The sequence below is a fragment of the Lithobates pipiens genome, unplaced genomic scaffold, assembly GCF_037356315.1.
Source record: "Lithobates pipiens isolate NorthernLeopardFrog02 unplaced genomic scaffold, aLitPip1_a1.2 Scaffold_18, whole genome shotgun sequence".
Lineage (NCBI taxonomy): Eukaryota > Metazoa > Chordata > Amphibia > Anura > Ranidae > Lithobates > Lithobates pipiens.
Window position 1 is genome coordinate 606,138,902 of NW_027507758.1, and position 20,645 is coordinate 606,159,546.

The following is a 20,645-nucleotide window of genomic DNA, read 5'->3' on the forward strand; positions in this document are numbered from 1 at the left end:
TTAAGCGAATGCGACTGGATTCGAATCGGGGCGCAGTGAGTGACAGAAATGAGTGAAATGATGAAATGACCTACGTGAGCCAGCTGTGGCAGAGGTACGAATCGTTGTGCCGTGAGGTGCGACTGGCAACGATTTATCTGTGGAACACGGTGATGAGGCAGATAACACAACAATTTACGAAAACAGTGCAGATTTTTCTTCGAGCAATTCCTACTGAAATGAGGCCCGTGAAATGAAGGGCGCTGCGAAAATGGTGCGTTTTGAGTGATAAACGACCCGGTTTCGTAACGAATGACTCGAGATATTTCAAGTTTTACGATACTCAAAAATGAAATGTTTTAGTAAAGGAAGGTCAAACGAGACCCTTACCTGCGGCAGTTGAGCCAGAGACGTTGTACAAAACACGAACGGGAACGAAAACCACGAGACTTCTGGTAGAGAGAAGTTTCCGAACGGCAACGAAATTCGAGTAGTCGGCCTAGTGACGTAGCATTGCGCACAGGAAACCGACAAAGACCACAGGCGAGTGGGCTGGTTAAATACCCCCCGGGCTCCTCCCATAAATTCAGGCCACCATACTGGCCTTCTTACATATGTGTGTGTGTGTGTTTTTTTTATAGAACCTTAGAGAATAAAAAGTCAGTCATTGCAATACTTTATATCACACCGTATTTGCACAGCGGTCTTACAAGCGCAATTTTTTTTGTGGAAAAAATATACTTTTTTAAATTAAAAAATAAATTAAAAAATAAAAGAACAGTAATGTTTGCCCAATTTTTTTTCTACCCTTAAAAATCTCCATAGGCGACGTTTAAAAAATTCGACAGGGTTATTGAACTACAGAGGAAGTCTAGGGCTGCAATGATTACTCTCACTCTAAAGATCGTGGCGATACTTCACATGTGTGGTTTGAATATATGCGGGCGTGACTTACGTATGCGTTGGCTTTTGCGCGTGAGCTTGGCGAGATGGGGCACTTTAAAAAAAAAAATTCTTCTTTATTTTACTTTTTGTTTTTACAATGTCCTTTTAAAAAAAAAATTGGGTCAATTTTATTCCTATTACAGGGAATGTAAACATCCCTTGTAATAGAAAAAAAAGCATGACAGGACCTCTTTAATGTGAGATTTGAGGCCAAAAAGACCTCTGACCTCACATTTACACTTAAATGCAATAAAAAACAAATGTCTTTAAAAAAAAAACCAAAAAAAAACACTTTAAGGCCATTGGGCGGAAGTCCGTCATCCAATGTTACGGAGCCGAGTGGGGGCCATTTTTCCCCTCACTTGGCTCCATAGGGGAGAGGACCTGATCGTCAACGCTGCTACCGGTGGCTCCGGCAAGCGGCGGGCACCTCTCTCGCTGCAGATAAAAGTGACGATCTCATGGCGAATTCGCCACAGAGACCACTTTTATCTAACCAGCTACGACTAAGGCTATTGACGAAACGCGTCAGCTTTATTGTTTTATTGTCACTCTGATGTACCAATAAACTACACTTCAAGGATTAGAGTGTTTCCGGCTCTTCTTACTACTGTTGCATTGGACAGTGTTGGGACACATTGAGCCTCGGCACCTGTGAGTGGACCTGGTGTATGGATTGAGTTGTCACTGCAGAGAGCGCTGTTACCTTTCTTCTTTTCCACTTTTGTCTATAAGCGGACCACCCATCGTTGAAGAAAACACCGGGGGGTGTTATGGCAACTATCTGCTGCCATAACCACATTATTATACGTCAAAGTACCGACGTACAATAAAGGCAGTTTGCGGGAAGTCATTTGATTTTTTTTTTTTTACAGAAAAGTTGTGCTTGAGAAATTGTTGCGGTAATATCATGTAACATAAAAATATGGAACTACCTCCATTTTATTTTCCAGGGTGCCTGCTTTCAGAAAGTATATGTTTGGGGGGTTTTAACCAATATTCATGCCTAAAATAATTTTGTAAACGTGGTTCTGGCAGCAAGGTGGTCATCAAATATCGCCTATGTTGATCACGTGGAGGAGGACACGGGTCATACACTTCGGTTCTATCGCCGATGAGGGCATATGGAGGGTGAGCTGGTTTGGACTTTTAAGATGCACTGTAACATGTTTAAAGATTATCCCAAGTGTATGTAATTAGGTTTACATCTACCAAATAAAAATGGCACATTTACTTTATAGAGGTTTTTTCTGGAAACTTGGAAAAAAAGGGTGACTTGTGGCTTCTTATCTCATTACCTTGCTGAGGCCTGTGTGATGCCAGACTCTTCACCAGAGGTGGATTGATTGTTAGTGGAAGTATCTGCCATAGATACCTATTGATGTCTACAGAGCCTCCCAAAACAAACCCATCCCTGCACAGGTATTCACAGATAAGAGCCCACACTATGCAGAGGCCTCTGCAAAGATAATTAACCTTAAACCGGACCTTAAAGTGACCTTTTACTTTCTCCATGAACTTCTAGGTGCCCCCAGCCAGCATTGTAATGCACTCTCCAATGGTAAGCAATGTAAAGGCGAATGTGCTTGGCTACGGTGCTGCTCTGATTGTTCTCCCCTATAATTATGTGTAGAGATCTGTTGGATTAGCAAAGTTTACCAACAACTTGTTGAGTACCTGTGTATTGTCTTGTTGAGTATTAGTATCAGGAAGCTAGTTGTTAGGTAATTTGGACAGGGTACAATCCCCAATCCTCATTAAATGAATAGGTATGATGCCCGGCAGGTATGAAGAGATGACCCGTCGTACATCTTGCGGCATGTATGTGTTCCTCGAGCATTCGATCGAGGGTGAATACTGATGTGCAAATGTAAGCGCGTTGTTTCCCTGGGAGCCCAGGTTCTGAATCTGGGGAGCCACTTTCAGGGTGATGTGCATTGTTAGAATTCCGCCACACACAGAGTTTTGCTTTTAGGACAAAAAGTAAAATTTTGGTCTCATCTGACCAGAGCACCTTCTTCCACATGATTGCTGTGTCCCCCACATGGCTTCTCGCAAACTGCAAACGGGACTTCTTATGGCTTTCTTCTTTCACTCTTCCATAAAGGGCAGATTTGTGGAGAGCACCACTAATAGTTGTCCTGTGGACAGATTCTCCCCCCTGAGCTGTGGATCTCTGCAGCTCCTCCAGAGTTACCATGGGCCTCTTGGCTGCTTCTCTGATGAATGATCTCCTTGCCCGGCCTGTCCGTTTAGGTGGACGGCCATGTCTTGGTAGGTTTGCAGTTGTGCCATACTCTTTCCATTTTCGGATGATAGATTGAACAGTGCCCGGTGAGATGTTCAAAGCTTGGGATGTTTTCTTATAACCTAACCCTGCTCCACAACTTTATCCCTGACCTTTCTGGTGTGTTCCTTGGCCTTCATGATGCAGTTTGTTCACTAAGGTTCTCTAACAAACCTCAGAGGGCTTCACAGATCAGCTGTATTTATACTGAGATTAAATTACACACAGGTGGACTCTTTTTACTAATTAGGTGACTTCTGAAGGCAATTGGTTTAACTAGATTTTAGCTAGGGGAATCAGAGTAAAGGGGCCTGAATACAAATATATGCCACACTTTTCACATAATTATTTGTAAAAAAAATTGAAAACCATTTATAATTTTCCTTGCACTTCACAATTATGTGCCACTTTGTGTTGGTCTATCACAAAAAAAACACCAAAAATAAATGTATTCCTTTAATTGTAACATGACAAAATGTGGAAAATTTAAAGTGGTATGAATAATTTTTCAAGGCACTGTATGCTTTCTGCAGCCCACTCCTCTGTCTTTGTAGTTTCTGCAGCTTTCTCTATCCATGTATTTTTTTGTAGCTCGCTCTTTCTTTCCCTTATCATTTTCTGCAGATCCCTCTCCATTCGTGTAGCTTTTTGCAGCCTTTTCTCTCTCTATCCCTGTCATTTTCTGCAGCTCCCTTCATCTCTATCCTAATGGTGGCTACAATTTCGGCAGCTCCTTCATTCCTCCTCATTGTCATTTTTGCAGCTCCTTCCTTTTCTGCCCTCGTTGCCTCTGCAGCTCCCCCTATCTCTGTCCTTGGAATTTTCTACAGCACCTTTCTTCACCCTATCCTTATAGTTTTCTGCAGTTCTTTCTCTTTCCTTGTTTTTTATTGCAGCTCCCCCCTTCTCTATCCTTGTGGTTTCCGCAGCACCCTCTCTCTCTATCCTTGCAGTTTTCTGCAGCCCCTCTCTATCCTCGTCATTTTCTGCAGCCCCTCTCTCTCCTTGTAATTTTCTGACGTCCCTCTCTTTCTCTCTATCCTCATCATTTTCTGCAGTCCCTCTCTCGTCATTTTCTGCAGTCCCTCTCTCGTCCCTCTCTCGTCATTTTCTGCAGCCCCTCTCTCGTCATTTTCTGCAGCCCCTCTCTCTCTATCCTCATCATTTTCTGCAGCCCTTCTCTCTCTATCCTCGTCATTTTCTGCAGCTCCTCTCTCTCTATCCTCGTCATTTTCTGCAGTCTCTCTCTCTCATCTTCATTTTCTGACGTCCCTCTCTATCCTTGTTATTTTCTGCATCTCTTTCTATCCTTGTAGTTATCTGCGGTCCCTCTCTCTCTCTTCTCGTCATTTTCTACAGCCCCCCCCCCCCCTCTAACCTTGTAGTTTTCTGTAGTCCCTCCCTCTGTGTCATTTTCTGCATCTTTCTCTCTCTCTCCTTGTCATTTTCTGTAGTCCCTCTCTATCGTCATCATTTTCTGCAGTCCCACTCTCTCTATCCTTGTCATTTTCTACAGCCCCCCCCCCCCCATCCTTGGAGTTTTCTGTAGTCCCTCTCTCTCTCTCCTTGTCATTTTCTGCAGTCCCTCTTTCTATCCTCGTCATTTTCTGCAGCCCACCCCCGCTCTCTATCCTTGTCGTTTTCTGTAGTCCCTCTCTCTCTATCCTCATCATTTTCTAAGCCCCCCCCCCACCACCATTGTAGCTTTCTGTAGTCCCTCTCTCTCTATCCATGTCATTTTCTGCACCCCTCCCTCTATATTCTTTTCATTTTCTGCAGCCCCCCCCTCTATCCTTGTACTTTTTTGCAGCTCCCGCTCTCTCCATGTCATTCTCTGCAGCTCTCTCTCTATCCTTGCCATTTCCTGCAGCTCTGTTTTACTCTATCCTTGCAGTGTTCTGAAGCCCCCAATATTTCTATCCTTGTAGTTTCGTGCAGCTCCCTCTTTTACAGTTTTATGGAGTTTTTCTCCATTTTATATATATATATATATATATATATATATATATATCCATCCATCCTTTCTGCAGCTTCCTCTTTCTTTGTGATATTCTATATTGCCCCTTATTTCCCTCCCCTGTTCTGTTTCATATTTACACTATCAAGAGTCCTGAGTAGTGCTGGAGACATAGGACTCCATGTTGTACATTTGATGTATCATATAATTGTCATCAATGTTAGTAATTCCAAAGTGATTTATAAACAAAAAGCCACTAAACAGTTGATAAGATGGTTTATGTTGAAAATCTCTGCTTTTACAAAAAGGATTGTACATCTATACTGTATAATGTCTCTTTCAGGACAATTCTGTGGATTAAAAAAAAATATATATATAATTTTTCCTCTCCAGATTTTTTTAAAATATGCCAAGTCCACCAATGCAGCCTCATTTTCCCTTAGCTCTGCAGTCCATTTGTACCAGTTGTTTAGAACTTCTCTCCCTCAGTCCATGATAGAACTTTTCCCTTTCACGTCTGTGTGCTACCATAGAACACTGTCCAGGGCCATCTTTAATATTGATTAGACCCTAGGCAAACATTTTCTTGGGCCCTCCCAAATCCATTTATCAACTATTTGTGGACTCAAGGGGCAACTTCTTTGGGCCCCAAAACGATGACTGGGCATGGGGAAGCTGCCCCTTTTGTCCTGTGTTAAAGACGGCCCTGACACTGTCACAGTACTGAGCAACGCAACTGCGGCGGACCACAAGGCACTGCGTTATTGGAAAAGGTGCATGCCTGATATACTGTGTTAAGGTGCACTGTCCGCCTTTAGGGGTTGGGCACACATCTGGTTTGGTCCAAACAGCGTAAAAACCTCTACGTTTTGGACCAAGGCAGCCACAGGAGCAGCATACAGCCCGCTGCCAGCAGCTTGTCAAAACCAACGACAGGTTGAAATATACAGCGACTGTACTGAATGATACTCGTGTTCAGGTACCAATGACTGGAACACAGAATTCCTGCATTCAGTGCATATGTCCTTGAACGCTTACAGCCCTAAAAAGTTAATACCACTCAAAACAGCGTTCAGTTGTGTATTTCAGCCTGTCATTGAGTCCGTGGGGGGGGGGGGGGGGGCTGTACACTGCACCTGTGTGTCCTCTGCCCCAAAATGGCAGGTTTTTACACTGGGCAGACCAACCACCCTTGTGCATGAGCTGCAACATAGTGCCATGCTAGCACACAGCAAAGCATTATTACAATGCATAGGGGTGAATTTACTAAAGGCAAATCCACTGTGCACTGTGGAAGTGCAGTCATGTAGTTCTGAAGGGTAGATCTGAAATGAGGGGAAGATCTGAAGGATTTACCTTTAGTAAATAACCCCCATAGTGTGAAGGGGGCCTCAAGGAAACCTGTATTAGGAGAATTCCAGTCACCGTTGATCTCTCCTTCTGAAAATATTGGCTGCCTGGCTGTCTAATTTAGAGGGCTTTAGTTATTTTTTGGTACAAGCATGCACATTTAAGTGATCTAGGTTTTACAAGCAGCCTAGCTGTTTTGGGTTGATGACTTTGTAAAAGTAGAGACAGCCAATTAATTAATATTTTCAGAAGGTCAGCATGGCAGCCCCATGTTTCCTTAACATTACTTCTCGTGATCTATACGGCCAAGGGTAGAAAGCTCAGTTTTCAGACTGCTAACATTCTAAAATCATATACAGTAAAACCTTGGATTGCGAGCATAATTCGTTCCAGAAACATGTTTGTAATCCAAAGCACTTGTATATCAAAGCGAGTTTCCCTATAAGAAATAATGGAAACTCGAATGATTCGTTCCACAACCATTTATTCACAAGTCCTTCAGTTTATAGTCCATATAAAAAGATTATAGCAATGTGACCAGATTGTGTAACCATTAAATGTCCATCCACAAATGGAAGCCTCCACAAGGGGATTAGAAGCAAAATTCATCAGGAGCTCCAGAGTATAAAAGAGAAGAGAGGTGCCTAAGTGTAGCAATATGTTGCTAACTGGTGTACCTTCATTAATATTGTTACACTTAGAGGCGCCTCTCTTCTCTTTTATACTCGGTTGTGATGTGACGCTACTTGTATTTCAAGACATCACTTGTATATCAAGTCAAAATGTATTAAAAAATTTTGCTCGTCTTGCAAAACGCTCTCAAACCAAGTTACTCTCAAACCAAGGATTTACTGTATTCATAAATGTTTCACATAAAGTTTTAAAACATGATTAACGGCAGGCTTTTACATTTCATGCTGCTTCATTCAAGGCATCTTGGCAGTGATAAATAAATTCTATCTAGTAGTTACAGTACAAATTCATAAGTACGGGTGGGTGCCACATGAGGCGCTAAAAACTTAATCCAAATACCTGAAGAACGATCCCCAGTCAAGGTGGACTGAGCCAATGGCTCCATATACATGAGCAGCATGCAAAAAGCTCACTTCACTGCTGGCTCACAGGAAAGATGCCCTCTGTATTATTCCTTCCCTGAAGCTGGGGCGCTCTTCATGGGTGGGATTACTGTGGCAAAGTCCCCTGAGCAGCCATGAACGTTGTGAACGGTAAGCACCAGATGCAATGTGCACCCAGCAATTCATAATAATATCTTATCAAAAGGCAGAAGAGTCTCCAATTTCATATTGCTATTTTAATATGGCACTAAAACTATCTAATCATGGGACTTTTGCTTCTTCTTTTTCTTCTTCTTCTTTGGTTCCTCAGTAGAAGCATCCTCAATCGAAAGGGGAGTATCTTCCTTCTTTTCAATCTGGTCCAAAGCCTCCTTATTCCTTTTGTTTTTACTTTTCTTTCTTTTCAGTTCATCCTCCTGGACTTGTTCAGGCTCCTCTTGTTCCTCTGTACCATCAGTGATCTCACAGCGTTTTTTTTTGCTTTTTGACTTTTTCCTTTCATGCACGGGATTTTCTCCCTCATTTCTTTCCACTAGCTTCGACTCATAGTCACCATCATTCTGACTAGGTTTCTTCTTTTTGTGTTTTTTCTTAGGCTCAGTAGAACCGTCTGAGCTGTTTGCTGGGCTGGCTTCGGCGCTCTGCTGGGCAGACTCTGTACGCCTGGACTGAGATTTTTTAAGCTCTGCCATTCGTTTGGCAAAGTATTGAGTTACCGATAAAGAACTGGTCACCGTATTACCCAACTCAACCTCATTTTTAGGGCTTGGGCTCTCTTGTTCCTTTTCTTCACTTTCTTCAGAGTCTGCATTAGCTTCATCCTGGAGGATTAAAGAAAGAACACGTTAGTATGCCATAGATGAGAAGAAATTTTAATTATGCCGCAAAAGTAATAAATCTAATAAACAAATTGGCAATGTCTCATATTGCTGTCCTCACAGATTTCACTTTCTTCTCCTCCATGTTTTTTTTTCCAGGAGAACAGAGCAAATGACTTACTTTTATCTATACGTAGTTACACATTTAGTCAGGTTGAAAAAAGAAACATGTCCATCTAGTTCAACCAACATTAAACCTTACACTCCATTAGAACAAAGGAGTCCAAGATGCGGTAGGTTGAAATGGTACTTTGGCTAGTTCACTTGTGGAATGATGACACCTAGCCATTACATGTTACCTATTTTTAGGTTGATGCCCGAAGAACCGTTTAAGCAATGCCATGGGCTCCAAAGTAGATGGTCTCCTCAAACTGACAGGAAGAGCAAAAATAGTTCAACCAGTGCTTAACATGGGCCTAAAAAGCAAGAGATGATCTGCTCACCTCTAGGTCCAATCTAGCATGGTAACTGTATGGGATTAATACCTATAGTGATCCTGCAGCTCAAAAGTTTTTTTTTTTTTTTAACCTAATGCATGGAATGCAGGCTTTAGAACCAAAGTAATTTTTTTGCATTTTTCGAAACATACATGTATATGTCACTTACTGAACGACAACAAAAGATAAATTGTTGGGTTTGAATACACTAAGATTCTACTGGTTGCAAAATAGTTAAAGATCTAATGGCCACATAATTGACCAGACATTTCCTTTAATAAAATCAGAGTCGAACTGAACTTTTCTACAATTTTTTACAGTTTGATATTTTGCAGAAAAAAATCCATCATAGTCAAAGTTAAACTACTGCATTCCCATGAGAAGCCTTATTAAAAGAGATGATATATTGCTTGATCGATTGACTGTTGGCCAGATGTCCATCCAAGAGGAAGACAGCCCAAGCTTTTAAGACAAACATTATGACAGAGAAATTCCAGCAATGATCCGAATAAAAGCTCTGCATTTCACTTTCATCCCACGTCCAACATGGGTTTGAGGACTTTAGTCGCATGTTTTGAAGAACCACCTTGGTCCTCTCAGTATTGGAACATAATTTATTACAGTAACTAACAAAATCATATCATTTTTTTTCGATCCTGCAGAGATATCAACAAACTGAATACAGGATGTGCCTGACCTGGGGACAAAACTGCAGAAGACATGGACATATGCTATTGTGTGCATTAATTTTAATGTATTAAAATGCAAAGCTATCACTGGGCTCATGAGTATGATGAGCCTTTGGGATCTTTACAACTTTTTATGCACCAACCAGGAATAGTTAACAAGTCCTCCCTTTTGACAGGTGTCTGTCTATTGCCACGTACACACGACTGGACCTTTCGACGGACTTGGTCCGGAGGACAATCCGACGGACTTGGTCCGGAGGACAATCCAACGGACTTTGCAGCCGAGATCCGCTGTACTTTCAAACGAACGGACTTGGCCACACACGATCAATCCAAAAACGTATTGAAAACGTGATGACGTAGAATAAGGAAGTTCATAGCCAGTAGCCAATAGCTGCCCTAGCGTCGGTTTTAGTCCGTCGCACTAGCACACAGGCGATCGGATTTTTCGACCGGACTCGAGTCCTTCAGAAAGATTTGAAGCAAGTTTTATTTCTAGGTCCGCCGGACATTTGGGAGAGTAGGCATGGGAGATAAGAAATCAACCCACAGGCACGCAGGTAATAATATGACTTTTTATTTTGTCTACGGTATAGAACGGGAAAGATCAACCAATGATGGAAACTCCAGCCTGTTTTAAATAATAACAGCTACTAGCGCAAGAAAAACTTCAGATACACTGCTTCTATTGATGTATTAAAACACAGTGAAGAGTTGATTGCAGTTAGGCTTAGAGTGATTTCTCCGTAAGGTAGAAGAGGTCTGTCACATTAGGACACTACAGAAACTGAAGGCTCATGCAGTAAGATAGGGTTATAGGGGGACACCCAGGGGACATTTCCTCTAAAGTTTTGCCAACGTCCAATCACCTGAAGGTACCAGCTTATAACCCAGGGTCTGTAAATAACAAGCCCGTGACCTGTACTGTATGATTAAAGGAGAAGTCCAGCCAAAGCTTGTTTGGCTGTACTTCTCCTATGGATCACAGGAGTGCAGTTCGTTTTGCACTCCTGTGACCCATTTTCAGCAGACAGCGGACCAAAGACCGCTCTCTGCTGACATCACCAATGTCAGTCCAGGCACCGCAACATTTAGGCCCATGTGTACAGCAGCCTATCCAACAGAAGCCGTGTCCTGTCGGATAGTGTCCACTGTGTACTGCACATGCGCAGTACACAGGACAAGCAGATTCCGAAAACAGCCAAAGATGAACGGCGCCTGCGCCACAAGTCCAGGTTCTAGCCCCACCATCCAAGTGGACATAGAGTTAAAATAAAAAGAGCCGAGCGAAGCGAGGCCGTGCCCGAAGCGTGGCGAGCGAAGCGAGCCCATGAGGGGCCCTCTAATATGTGCAGCCCTATGTCCACTTGGATGGTGGGACTTGCACCTGGACTCTTCGGAGGTTTTCCGAATCTCCTTCTGCTCCGTACTGCGCAAGCGGTGCGCCTGCACAGTTCAGAGCGTACACTTTTTGATGGCCGGGCTGTATATGTCACAACACCGGCCATTTGACCAGCTTCTATAGAAGGAGCATGACCTACAGTGGTGTGAAAAAGTGTTTGCCCCCTTCCTCATTTCCTGTTCCTTTGCATGTTTGTCACACTTAAGTGTTTCGGAACATCAAACCAATTTAAACAATAGTCAAGGACAACACAAGTAAACACAAAATGCAATTTGTAAATGAAGGTGTTTATTATTAAAGGTGAAAAAAAATCCAAACCATCATGGCCCTGTGTGAAAAAGTGATTGCCCCCCTTGTTAAAACATACTATAACTGTGGTTGTCCACACCTGAGTTCAATTTCTCTAGCCACACCCAGGCCTGATTATTGCCACACCTGTTCACAATCAAGGCATCACTTAAATAGGAGCTGCTTGACACAGTAAGGTCCACCAGAAGATCCTTAAAAGCTACACATCATGCCGAGACCCAAAGAAATTCAGGAACAATTGAGAAAGAAAGTAATTGAGATCTATCAGTCTGGAAAGGGTTATAAAGCCATTTCCAAAGCTTTGGGAATCCAGCGAACCACAGTGAGAGCCATTATCCACAAATGGCGAAGACATGGAACAGTGGTGAACCTTCCCAGGAGTGGCCGGCCGCCCAAAATTACCCCAAGAGCGCAGCGACGACTCATCCAAGAGGTCACAAAAGACCCCACAACAACGTCCAAGGAACTGCAGGCCTCACTTGCCTCAGTTAAGGTCAGCGTTCATGCCTCCACCATCAGGAAAAGACTGGGCAAAAATGGCCTGCATGGCAGAGTTCCAAGGAGAAAACTACTGCTGAGCAAAAAGAACATCAAAGCTCGTCTTAATTTCTCCACAACACATCTTGATGATCCCCAAGACTTTTGGGACAACATTCTGTGGACCGATGAGACAAAAGTGGAACTCTTTGGAAGGTGTGTGTCCAAGTATATCTGGCGTAGAAGGAACACTGCATTTCATAAAAAGAACATTATACCAACAGTAAAATATGGTGGTGGTAGTGTGATGGTCTGGAGCTGTTTTGCTGCTTCAGGACCTGGAAGACTTGCCGTGATAAAAGGAACTATGAATTCTGCTGTCTACCAAGAGATCCTGAAGGAGAATGTCCGACCATCTGTTTGTGTACTCAAGCTGAAACGAACTTGGGTTCTGCAGCAGGAAAATGATCCTAAACACACCAGCAAGTCCACCACCGAATGGCTGAAGAAAAACAAAATGAAGACTTTGGAGTGGCCTAGCCAAAGTCCTGACCTGAATCCTATTGAGATGTTGTGGTATGACCTTAAAAAGGCCGTTCATGCTCGAAAACCCTCTAATGTAACTGAATTAGGACAATTCTGCAAAGATGAGTGGGCCAAAATTCCTCCAGGACGCTGTAAAAGCCTCATTGCACGTTATCGCAAACGCTTGGTTGCAGTTGTTGCTGCTAAGGGTGGCCCAACCAGTTATTAGGTTTAGGGGGCAATCACTTTTTCACACAGGGCCATGATGGTTTGGATTTTTTTTCACCTTTAATAATAAACACCTTCATTTACAAATTGCATTTTGTGTTTACTTGTGTTGTCCTTGACTATTGTTTAAATTGGTTTGAGGTTCTGAAACACTTAAGTGTGACAAACATGCAAAGGAACAGGAAATGAGGAAGGGGGCAAACACTTTTTCACACCACTGTAGAAAGGTTTGCTGACTGGGGTGTTCTGGTGGAAGACCGTCAATAGCTCAGTGGGGGGAGATTGATGTACTAACATCGCATAGTACAGCAGCTCCTCCCAAGTGCTTCAGTTTTTTTTTTGTTCAGCCCAGTGGGTTGAATGAAAGCAAACAAATAAACAACAGTGTGTACCAGGCTTTAGGCTTAGATTGGACTGTTTATGGCTACTCATAGGATGAGAGGTGCTTCTGACCATTAAAGCTGAACTAAACCTGTTGCTTTAAGGCCTGCCTGCCAGTTTTTCAGGCCGATCCAATCAGACCCTACAGTCTCCTCTATGGATTGGCAGGTGTCAATGGACCTGCCCATTGACATCCGCCGACATTTGATCCGATCCTGTCCGCAAAAAACGTTCCCTATCCATCTGGTGGATCAGATTGGATGGCAGTTGGGTTTATATAGGCAGGCGGTCTGTTTACATTGGACAGCCCTTAGGGCGGAGCGGACACAGACCAGCACGGCGATCGGTGGTGTGATGTGTCAGTCTGACATGCTGCATCCCTGATCTAGGTAAAGAGCCTATGATGTAGGCTCTTTACCATGTTATCAGCTGTGTCCAATCACAGCTGATCACAGTTTAAACAGGAAGAGCTGTTTATCTGCTTTTCCACCACTCGCACTGACAGGCGCAAGTAGAGGAGAGCCGATTGGCTGCTATCCTGAAAGGGGAGGTCTGCGCTGATCATCAGTGCATTGATTATCAGTGCAGACCCATCGAGGATGCTCACTTTAGACCACCAGGGATGCCCACTAGGGGAGCCAACCAGTGCCCATTAGGATGGCACTCTATGCCCGATGATGCCTGCCAGTGCCTCCTGATCAGTGCTGCCTATCAGTGCCATCTATCAATGCTGCCCACCAGTACCACCTATCAGTGCCACTTATGATTGCCGAGTGTCACCTATCGGTGCACATCAGTGCCGTCCATGAGTGCCCATCAGTGCTGCATATCACTGCCACCCATCAGTGCCCAGTGCTGCTTATCAGTACTGCCTATCAGTGCCCATCAGTGCTGCATATAAGTGCCTCATCATCAGTGCCCATCATTACCACCTCATCAGTGCCAATCACAGCCGCCTCATCTGTGAGGAGAAAACTTACTTATTTACAAAAGTTTTGTAACAGAAATGAAGAAAAACTTTTTTTCCCCTAAATTTTTATTTGTAGCACAAAAAATAAAAACCCCAGTGGTGATCAAATACCATCAAAAGAAAGTTATATTTGTGAGAAAAAAAATGATAAAAATTCAGTTTGCGCACAGCATCTCATGACTGCGCAATTGTCATTCAAAATGCGACAGCACTGAAAGCTGAACATTGAACTGGGCAGGAAGAGGGGAAAAGTGCCCTGTTTTGAAGTGGTTAAAGTGGAGTTCCACCCATTTAAAAGTCAGCAGCTACAAAAAGTGTAGCGGCCGACTTTCAATAATCGGACACTCGCCTGACCCACGGTCCAGGAAGCCTCGCTCTTCTCTGTGGTGCTGGCATTTTAACTGTGGGCACCCAGCTGCGACTTTACAGCTGTGCACACGCCGCGAATGGCCAGGCAATCTTTTAGGACCCATGACGTGTCCCAGAAGATTGCAGGGAGGGAGGGGGGGGGGGAACTTCCTTTCGACGCCATAGCGCCAGGAGAGGGAGTGGGAGCTGGGTGCCTCTAAAAACAGGGTACGCGCCCCCCCCCCCCCCAAAAAAAAATGACATGCCAATGGTGGCATGTCAGGGGGTCACCAGCACTTAAAGCGCAAATTCCATTTTTGGGTGGAACTCCCCTTTAAGTACTTTCCAATGTCTGGGTGAGGGACCTGGGTAATTTGTCCATCTTCTGTGAGGTACTGATCTCTTTGTGTACTACTTCAGTCTTTTGGGTACATTGTATGAGAAACAGCCATGGATCCCGGGCTACGAGGAATAACCACATGAGGAGGCACAGGTTATATTCATCAATTCAAGTACGTGGTGCACAACTTGGGGTATATCAGGAATACCTTTTGAAGTCTGACTACGAAAATGTTTCATCAGACTTGAAGAATGGGTAGATAGCCTCTTGTTGTGTGTACTGTAAGCTCCACCTTATTGGTCCCTGCTGACACGACTTTAGTTTACCCAAGAGAAACTGGTATGGTGATATTTTGGCTACAAAGGATAGGCAGGTGATTTTCCACCTTTGGCTCTTGAAGACACTTCCACCTATAGTTAGGCTAATACTTCACAGTCAAATCAAATGGTCAATGGACATCATCATTAGTGGGATATAAAGCACGATATTATAAAAAGGTAGCTATAGCTTCGTACAAGTATGCACCGCGAAAAGCTCTTTTACAAACTCCCCACATAGGGTGCAGTATAAGAGCGCCGCAGACCACCTGTTCCTTCCAAGCCACCATTTTCCATCTGAGTGAGTCTTGCCAATCAGCAGGCACTCCCCTGTACCAGAAACTGGCAACACCCGTCTCCACTTACTCTTCTGAATTCCGCTTCTGACAACTTAATGACTGTAACTGACTACTGATATGAAGTAATGCTCCCGAACGAAGAATTCTCAGTACAAACATGTTTTTCCTCCCCCCCTTTTCTCTCTCTTGACTGAGCCAAGCAGGTTTAGAGAGGCGTTTTGATCTTACAAACAAGAACCCCATGGTCACCAATTTTGTATGTTGATAAGAAATTTAATAAGCATGGGCCAGTGCACACAGAGCCAGCAGGGCATGAAGACAGGCAGGATGGTGCCAGCCCCAGGAAACTATTCAGTTGATGGGGGAAGCATTAATCATCTTGAGGTCCAAGTCCATGCCAGCTTCGTGCCCCGCTACCCCTACTGTCAACAGCGCAGGCCGCCTGCTCACACATCCATGGCAACTTTTATCAGTGTTTGGGCTGCCAAGCTGTACTACTGGAGTTATGGGCAATTTAATCATCAAGCGGTCACCCTCCACATATGCTTTCTGGTACATAGAAATGAAAGAGCTAAAGCTCAAGAATTTATACTCCAATAAAAAAAAAAAATATGTAAATTTTTTTTTTTACCTGGGCTTCTACAGCTATAGAGAAAGCATGTTTTTTTTTTCCTGCAAGCAGGGCAGGGGTATTGCAAAGCTACTTCATGCTGTTCCTTCCTCTGTCATAGGATGACTTTCTTGACCTTTCTGAAGATCATCACACTGCCACATGTAGGGCTCTCTTTTCTTAGGCCAGAGGTCTTCAAACTACGGCTCATAGGCCACGTCCGGCCTGCTACAAGATTTTACCCAGCATATAGCAACTTATCCAGTATCTGCCGTCAGCATCACACCAACCAATGATACTGATCATTAAGGACACACTGCATCTTTCCTTGCTATGGGGCTGGTGGCCGTCCCGACCGCATCATGGAAAAGCATAATGTTGATCCAGGGAGGTGACATTCATTGCCACCCCAGCATGCTGGGGTGGAGGACTTTAACATCGAAGCCTCCTCTTGCACATCAAAGGGGGGCGGCTTTCAATGGGGAGGCAAATTTTATTCATTAATTTAACCACTTCAGCTCAAAAAGATTTACCCACCTTCGTGACCAGGCCTTTTTTGGCTATACGGCACTGCATTAATTTATCTGACAATTGTGCAGTTGTGTGACACTGCACCCAAATAAAAATGTATGTCCTTTTGACCCCACAAATAGAGCTTTCTTTTGGTGGTATTTGATCACATCTGTGTTTTAAATTATTTGCGTTATAAGCAAAAAAAAAAAAAAAAAAAAAGTATATATTTTTATATATATATATATATATATATATATATATATATATATATATATATATATATATATATATATATATATATATATATATATATATGAATGTGAGTTTGGGACCTTAGATTGCAAGCTCCTTGAGGGTAGGGACCGATGTGAATATAAAATGTATATGTAAAGCGCTGCGTAAATTGACGGCGCTATATAAGCACCTTAAAGTGGTGTTCCACACACAAAAAAAAAGTGATTAAAATTCTTAAAAAAATATATATATTTTGAAAAAAATATTTTTTTACTTACCTCTAAATGCCTGTTGCTAGGGGGTCCCTCGTAGTCTGCCTCCTTCATTCACTGGGCTGGTGACATCACTTCCCCTCGGAGCAGGAAGGGCTCAGCTGTGCCCCCTCCCTCCTGTCAGTCATCTGGGACACGTGACAGGTCCCAGATGACTGCGTGGCCAATCAAGGCTTGTGGTGCTGCTCTTGCAGTGGGTGCCCGGCTGTGAAGCCACAGCCGGGTGCCCACAGTTGCAATGCCGGTGCCGCCGAGAGGAGGGGGGGAACGAGCGGGGCTTCGTTCCCCCGCAGCGCTGGACCCTGGGACAGGTAAGTGAAAGTAAAAGTCAGCAGCTGCAGTATTTGTAGCTGCTGACTTTTAATTTTTTTTTTAAGGGAAACTCCTCTTTAAATAATGATAATAGTAAATATATATATATATATATATATATATATATATATATTTTTTTAATCGCATCCAATAAAAAAAAGTAAAAAAAAAATAAATTTCTTCATTATTTAGGACAATATGTATTCTTCTACATATTTTTGGTAAAAAAATAATCCCCAATAAGCTTTTTTTTTTTTTTTTTTGATTGGTTACGCAAAAGTTATAGCATGATTTTTATTTCTTTTTAACTAGTCGCGATCAGCGACATTACAGCGGACAAATTGGACACTGACTGACACTTTGCATTGTCACTGTAACTAATGACACTGGCTGGGAAGAGGTTAACATCAGGGGCGATCAAGGGGTTAACTTTATGCCTAACCAGTGTTTTACTGTATTGTGGGAGGCGCTTGTACTAGGGGAAGACAGGGACACAAGATCCTTGTTTACATAGGTAGACTGCCATTCTGTCTGTGTAATGAACGATCAGCGGGCGCCAGGGGACATCCGGTCCACTGGACCCACTGATCGGCTCTCGCTGTGTAGAATCACGGCAGGAGCGAGCCGCCGGCAGCACGCACTTGTGCCTAATACCAGGAAGTGCAGGATCATGTATATATATGCAATCCTGTGCAGTGTGGCCATCCTGCAGCAGTAAAACTGCTATAGGGCGGTCGGCAAGTGGTTATAAAACAGTAAATATTTGAATATTGTAGGAAGTGGCCCTCATACTGAAGAGTTTGGAGACCTCTGGCTTAAGCAAATAGGATGGAGACTGGCAAATACACATACAAAACAATTTTTCCCTAAAAGCACCAGATTGCAGCACCTGAGAGGTGAGGGGTGCATTATTATATACATATATATATATATACATACACACACACTGCTCAAAGAAACTAAAGGAACTCTTATTAATCAGCAATAAAGCTGATTAAGCAATAAAGTCAATTAAACTCTTGGGATATTGATCTGGTCAGTTAAGTAGCAGAGGGGAGAAACGGTTAATCAGTTTCAGCTGCTTTGGTGTTAATGAAATTAACAAGTGCACTAGTAGGGGAAACAATGAGACGACCTCCAAAACAGGAATCGTTTTACAGGTGGAGGCCACTGACATTTTTTCCCCTACTCATCATATTTTCGGACTGTTTTTCACTAGTTTTGTATTTGTCTAGGGTCAGTGTCACTACTGGTAGCATGAGGCGATACCCTGGATCCTATAGAGGTTGCACAGGCAGTCCAACTCCTCCAGGATGGCACATCAATACGTGCCATTGCCAGAAGGCTTTGCTGTGTCTCCCAGCACAGTCTCAAGAGCATGGAGGAGATTCCAGGAGATAGGCAGTTACTCTAGAAGAGCTGGACGGGACCGGAGAAGGTCCTTAACCATTAGCAGGACTGGTATCTGCTTCTTTGTGCACAGAGGAACAGGATGAGCACTGCTAGAGCCCTACAAAATGACGTCCAGCAGGCCACTGGAGTGAATGTCTTTGACCAATCAGAAACAGGGTGGCAGGGCCCATCATCCTCTAGTGGGCTCTGTGCTCACTGCCCGACACCGTGGCGCTCGATTGGCATTTGCAATTGAACACCAGAATTGTGAGGTCTGCCACTGGCGCCCTGTGCTTTTCACAGATGAGAGCAGGTTCACCCTGAGCACATGTGACAAATGTGAAAGTGTCTAGAGAAGCCGTGGAGAACGTTATGCTGCCTGTAACATCTTTAAGCATGACCGGTTTGGTGGTGGGTCAGTGATGGTCTGGGGAGGCATATCCATGGAGGGATGCACAAACCTCTACAGGCTAGATAATGGCACCCTTGGCTGCCATTAGGTTTCAGGATTAAATCCCTGGACCCATTGTCAGACCCTACGCTGGTGCAGTGGGTCCTGGGTTCCTCCCGCTGCATGACAATGCCCGGCCTCATGTCGCGAGAGTATGCAGCCACTTCCTGAAGGATGAAGGAATTGATACCATTGAATGGCCCTCCTCGCTCACCTGACCTAAATCCAATATAACAGTGGTCATCAACCCTGTCCTCAGGGCCCAATAACAGGCCAGGTTTTATGTATTACCCTGGGAAGATGGAGACTAGAATACTGCAATCACTGAGCAGCAAATGATATCACCTGTGAGGTACTTCAGTTGTCTTGCAAACCTGGCCTGTTGGTGGTCCGTGAGGACAGGGTTGATGACCACTGCAATAGAACACCTGTGGGACATTATGTTTCGGTCCATTCGTTGGTTGCCAGGTTGCACCTCAGTCTGTTCAGGAGCTCAGTGATGCCCTGGTCCAGATCTGGGGGGAAATACCACAGGACACCATCTGTTGTCTCATTAGGAGCATTCCCCGATTTTGTCAGGCATGCATACAAGCACATGGGGGCCATAGAAACTACTGAGTACAGTATAATTTTGAGTTGCTACAATGAAATTTTAGCAAAATAGACTAGCCTGCTGCATCATTTTTTCACTTTGATTTTCTGGGTGTCTTCGAATTCAGCCCTCTGTAGGTCGATATCTTTTATTTCCACCAATCGATATGGCATCCTTTCGTTTCCAACAAATTACCCAGTCCATATCATTATAGATATCCAGCTTGATATTTTTCCCCATTGAGATCTGATGTGTTATTAAAGTGTTCCTTAAATTTTTTTTGAGCAGTGTATAAAAAGTTTTCTGCTTGTTTGTGTTCATGCACTATGGAGAAAGCACAGGAAAGCTGGCTTCCCTAGATTGTGGGCATCGGAATTGTAACCTTGATCAGTTCCTTTTGATGAAAGGCAGGTCCTCAAACCTACAACCCTTTACCTTTTTAAAGTATGCAGACAGGACTTTGAGAGTCAAGGCAGCAGCATTGTTTTTCTGGGAAAGAAATCAATATATGCATATAAAGGAGAATAGATGGGGTAGGAAGAGGTGGAGTACCATAGCCTGGCAGAGAAGAACTCAAGCAGGGTTGACAACACTTCAAGGCAGCATTGCCAGCCAACAACAAGGAGTAGGGAACTCGCTAGATGTCTGGCAGGGCCAATGGGTATTTTCTGTAATTTCAGCTTCTAAAGGAGTAAACATGGGGAAATGTCTATGTATTACAGAGATTTGCTATATGTGGGTTTAAGCTTTCTCAGGCATACAATTTAACTTCCAGTTCAAGACAAACCTTTTTAACCACTTCCAGACTGCCCATCGTCGTTATACGTTGGTAATTTGAAGGAGGATATCGTTCTTATGGCAGCAGCTAATTGCCATAACCCTGGTATCCTCCTCTTCAGTGAGCGGTCGGGCTCAAGATAAAAGTGGTCTTTATAGCGGATTTACTGCAAGATCCCTTTTATCGGCGGCGGGAGAGGGCCTCCCCTCCCACCGCGATCCGGTGTCCTCCATCGCTTACTGGAGCCGTCAGCAGCCGGCAGAGTTGATCTCATCCTTCTCGTGGCCTGACATGGAG

At 43.7% G+C, this 20,645-nt stretch overlaps 1 protein-coding gene across 1 annotated transcript in view; it reads right to left on the reverse strand.

Annotated features, from left to right (window-relative positions):
• Positions 1 to 3,654: 3,654 nt before the first annotated feature.
• Positions 3,655 to 20,645, reverse strand: part of LOC143989217 (PIN2/TERF1-interacting telomerase inhibitor 1-like) — a 220,196-nt gene continuing 203,205 nt past the window's right edge. The window contains exon 7 of the mRNA XM_077489276.1: positions 3,655 to 8,415. Coding sequence (XP_077345402.1) covers positions 7,852 to 8,415 — 564 coding nt within the window. The 3' untranslated portion in view covers positions 3,655 to 7,851. The remainder of the gene's footprint in view (positions 8,416 to 20,645) is intronic.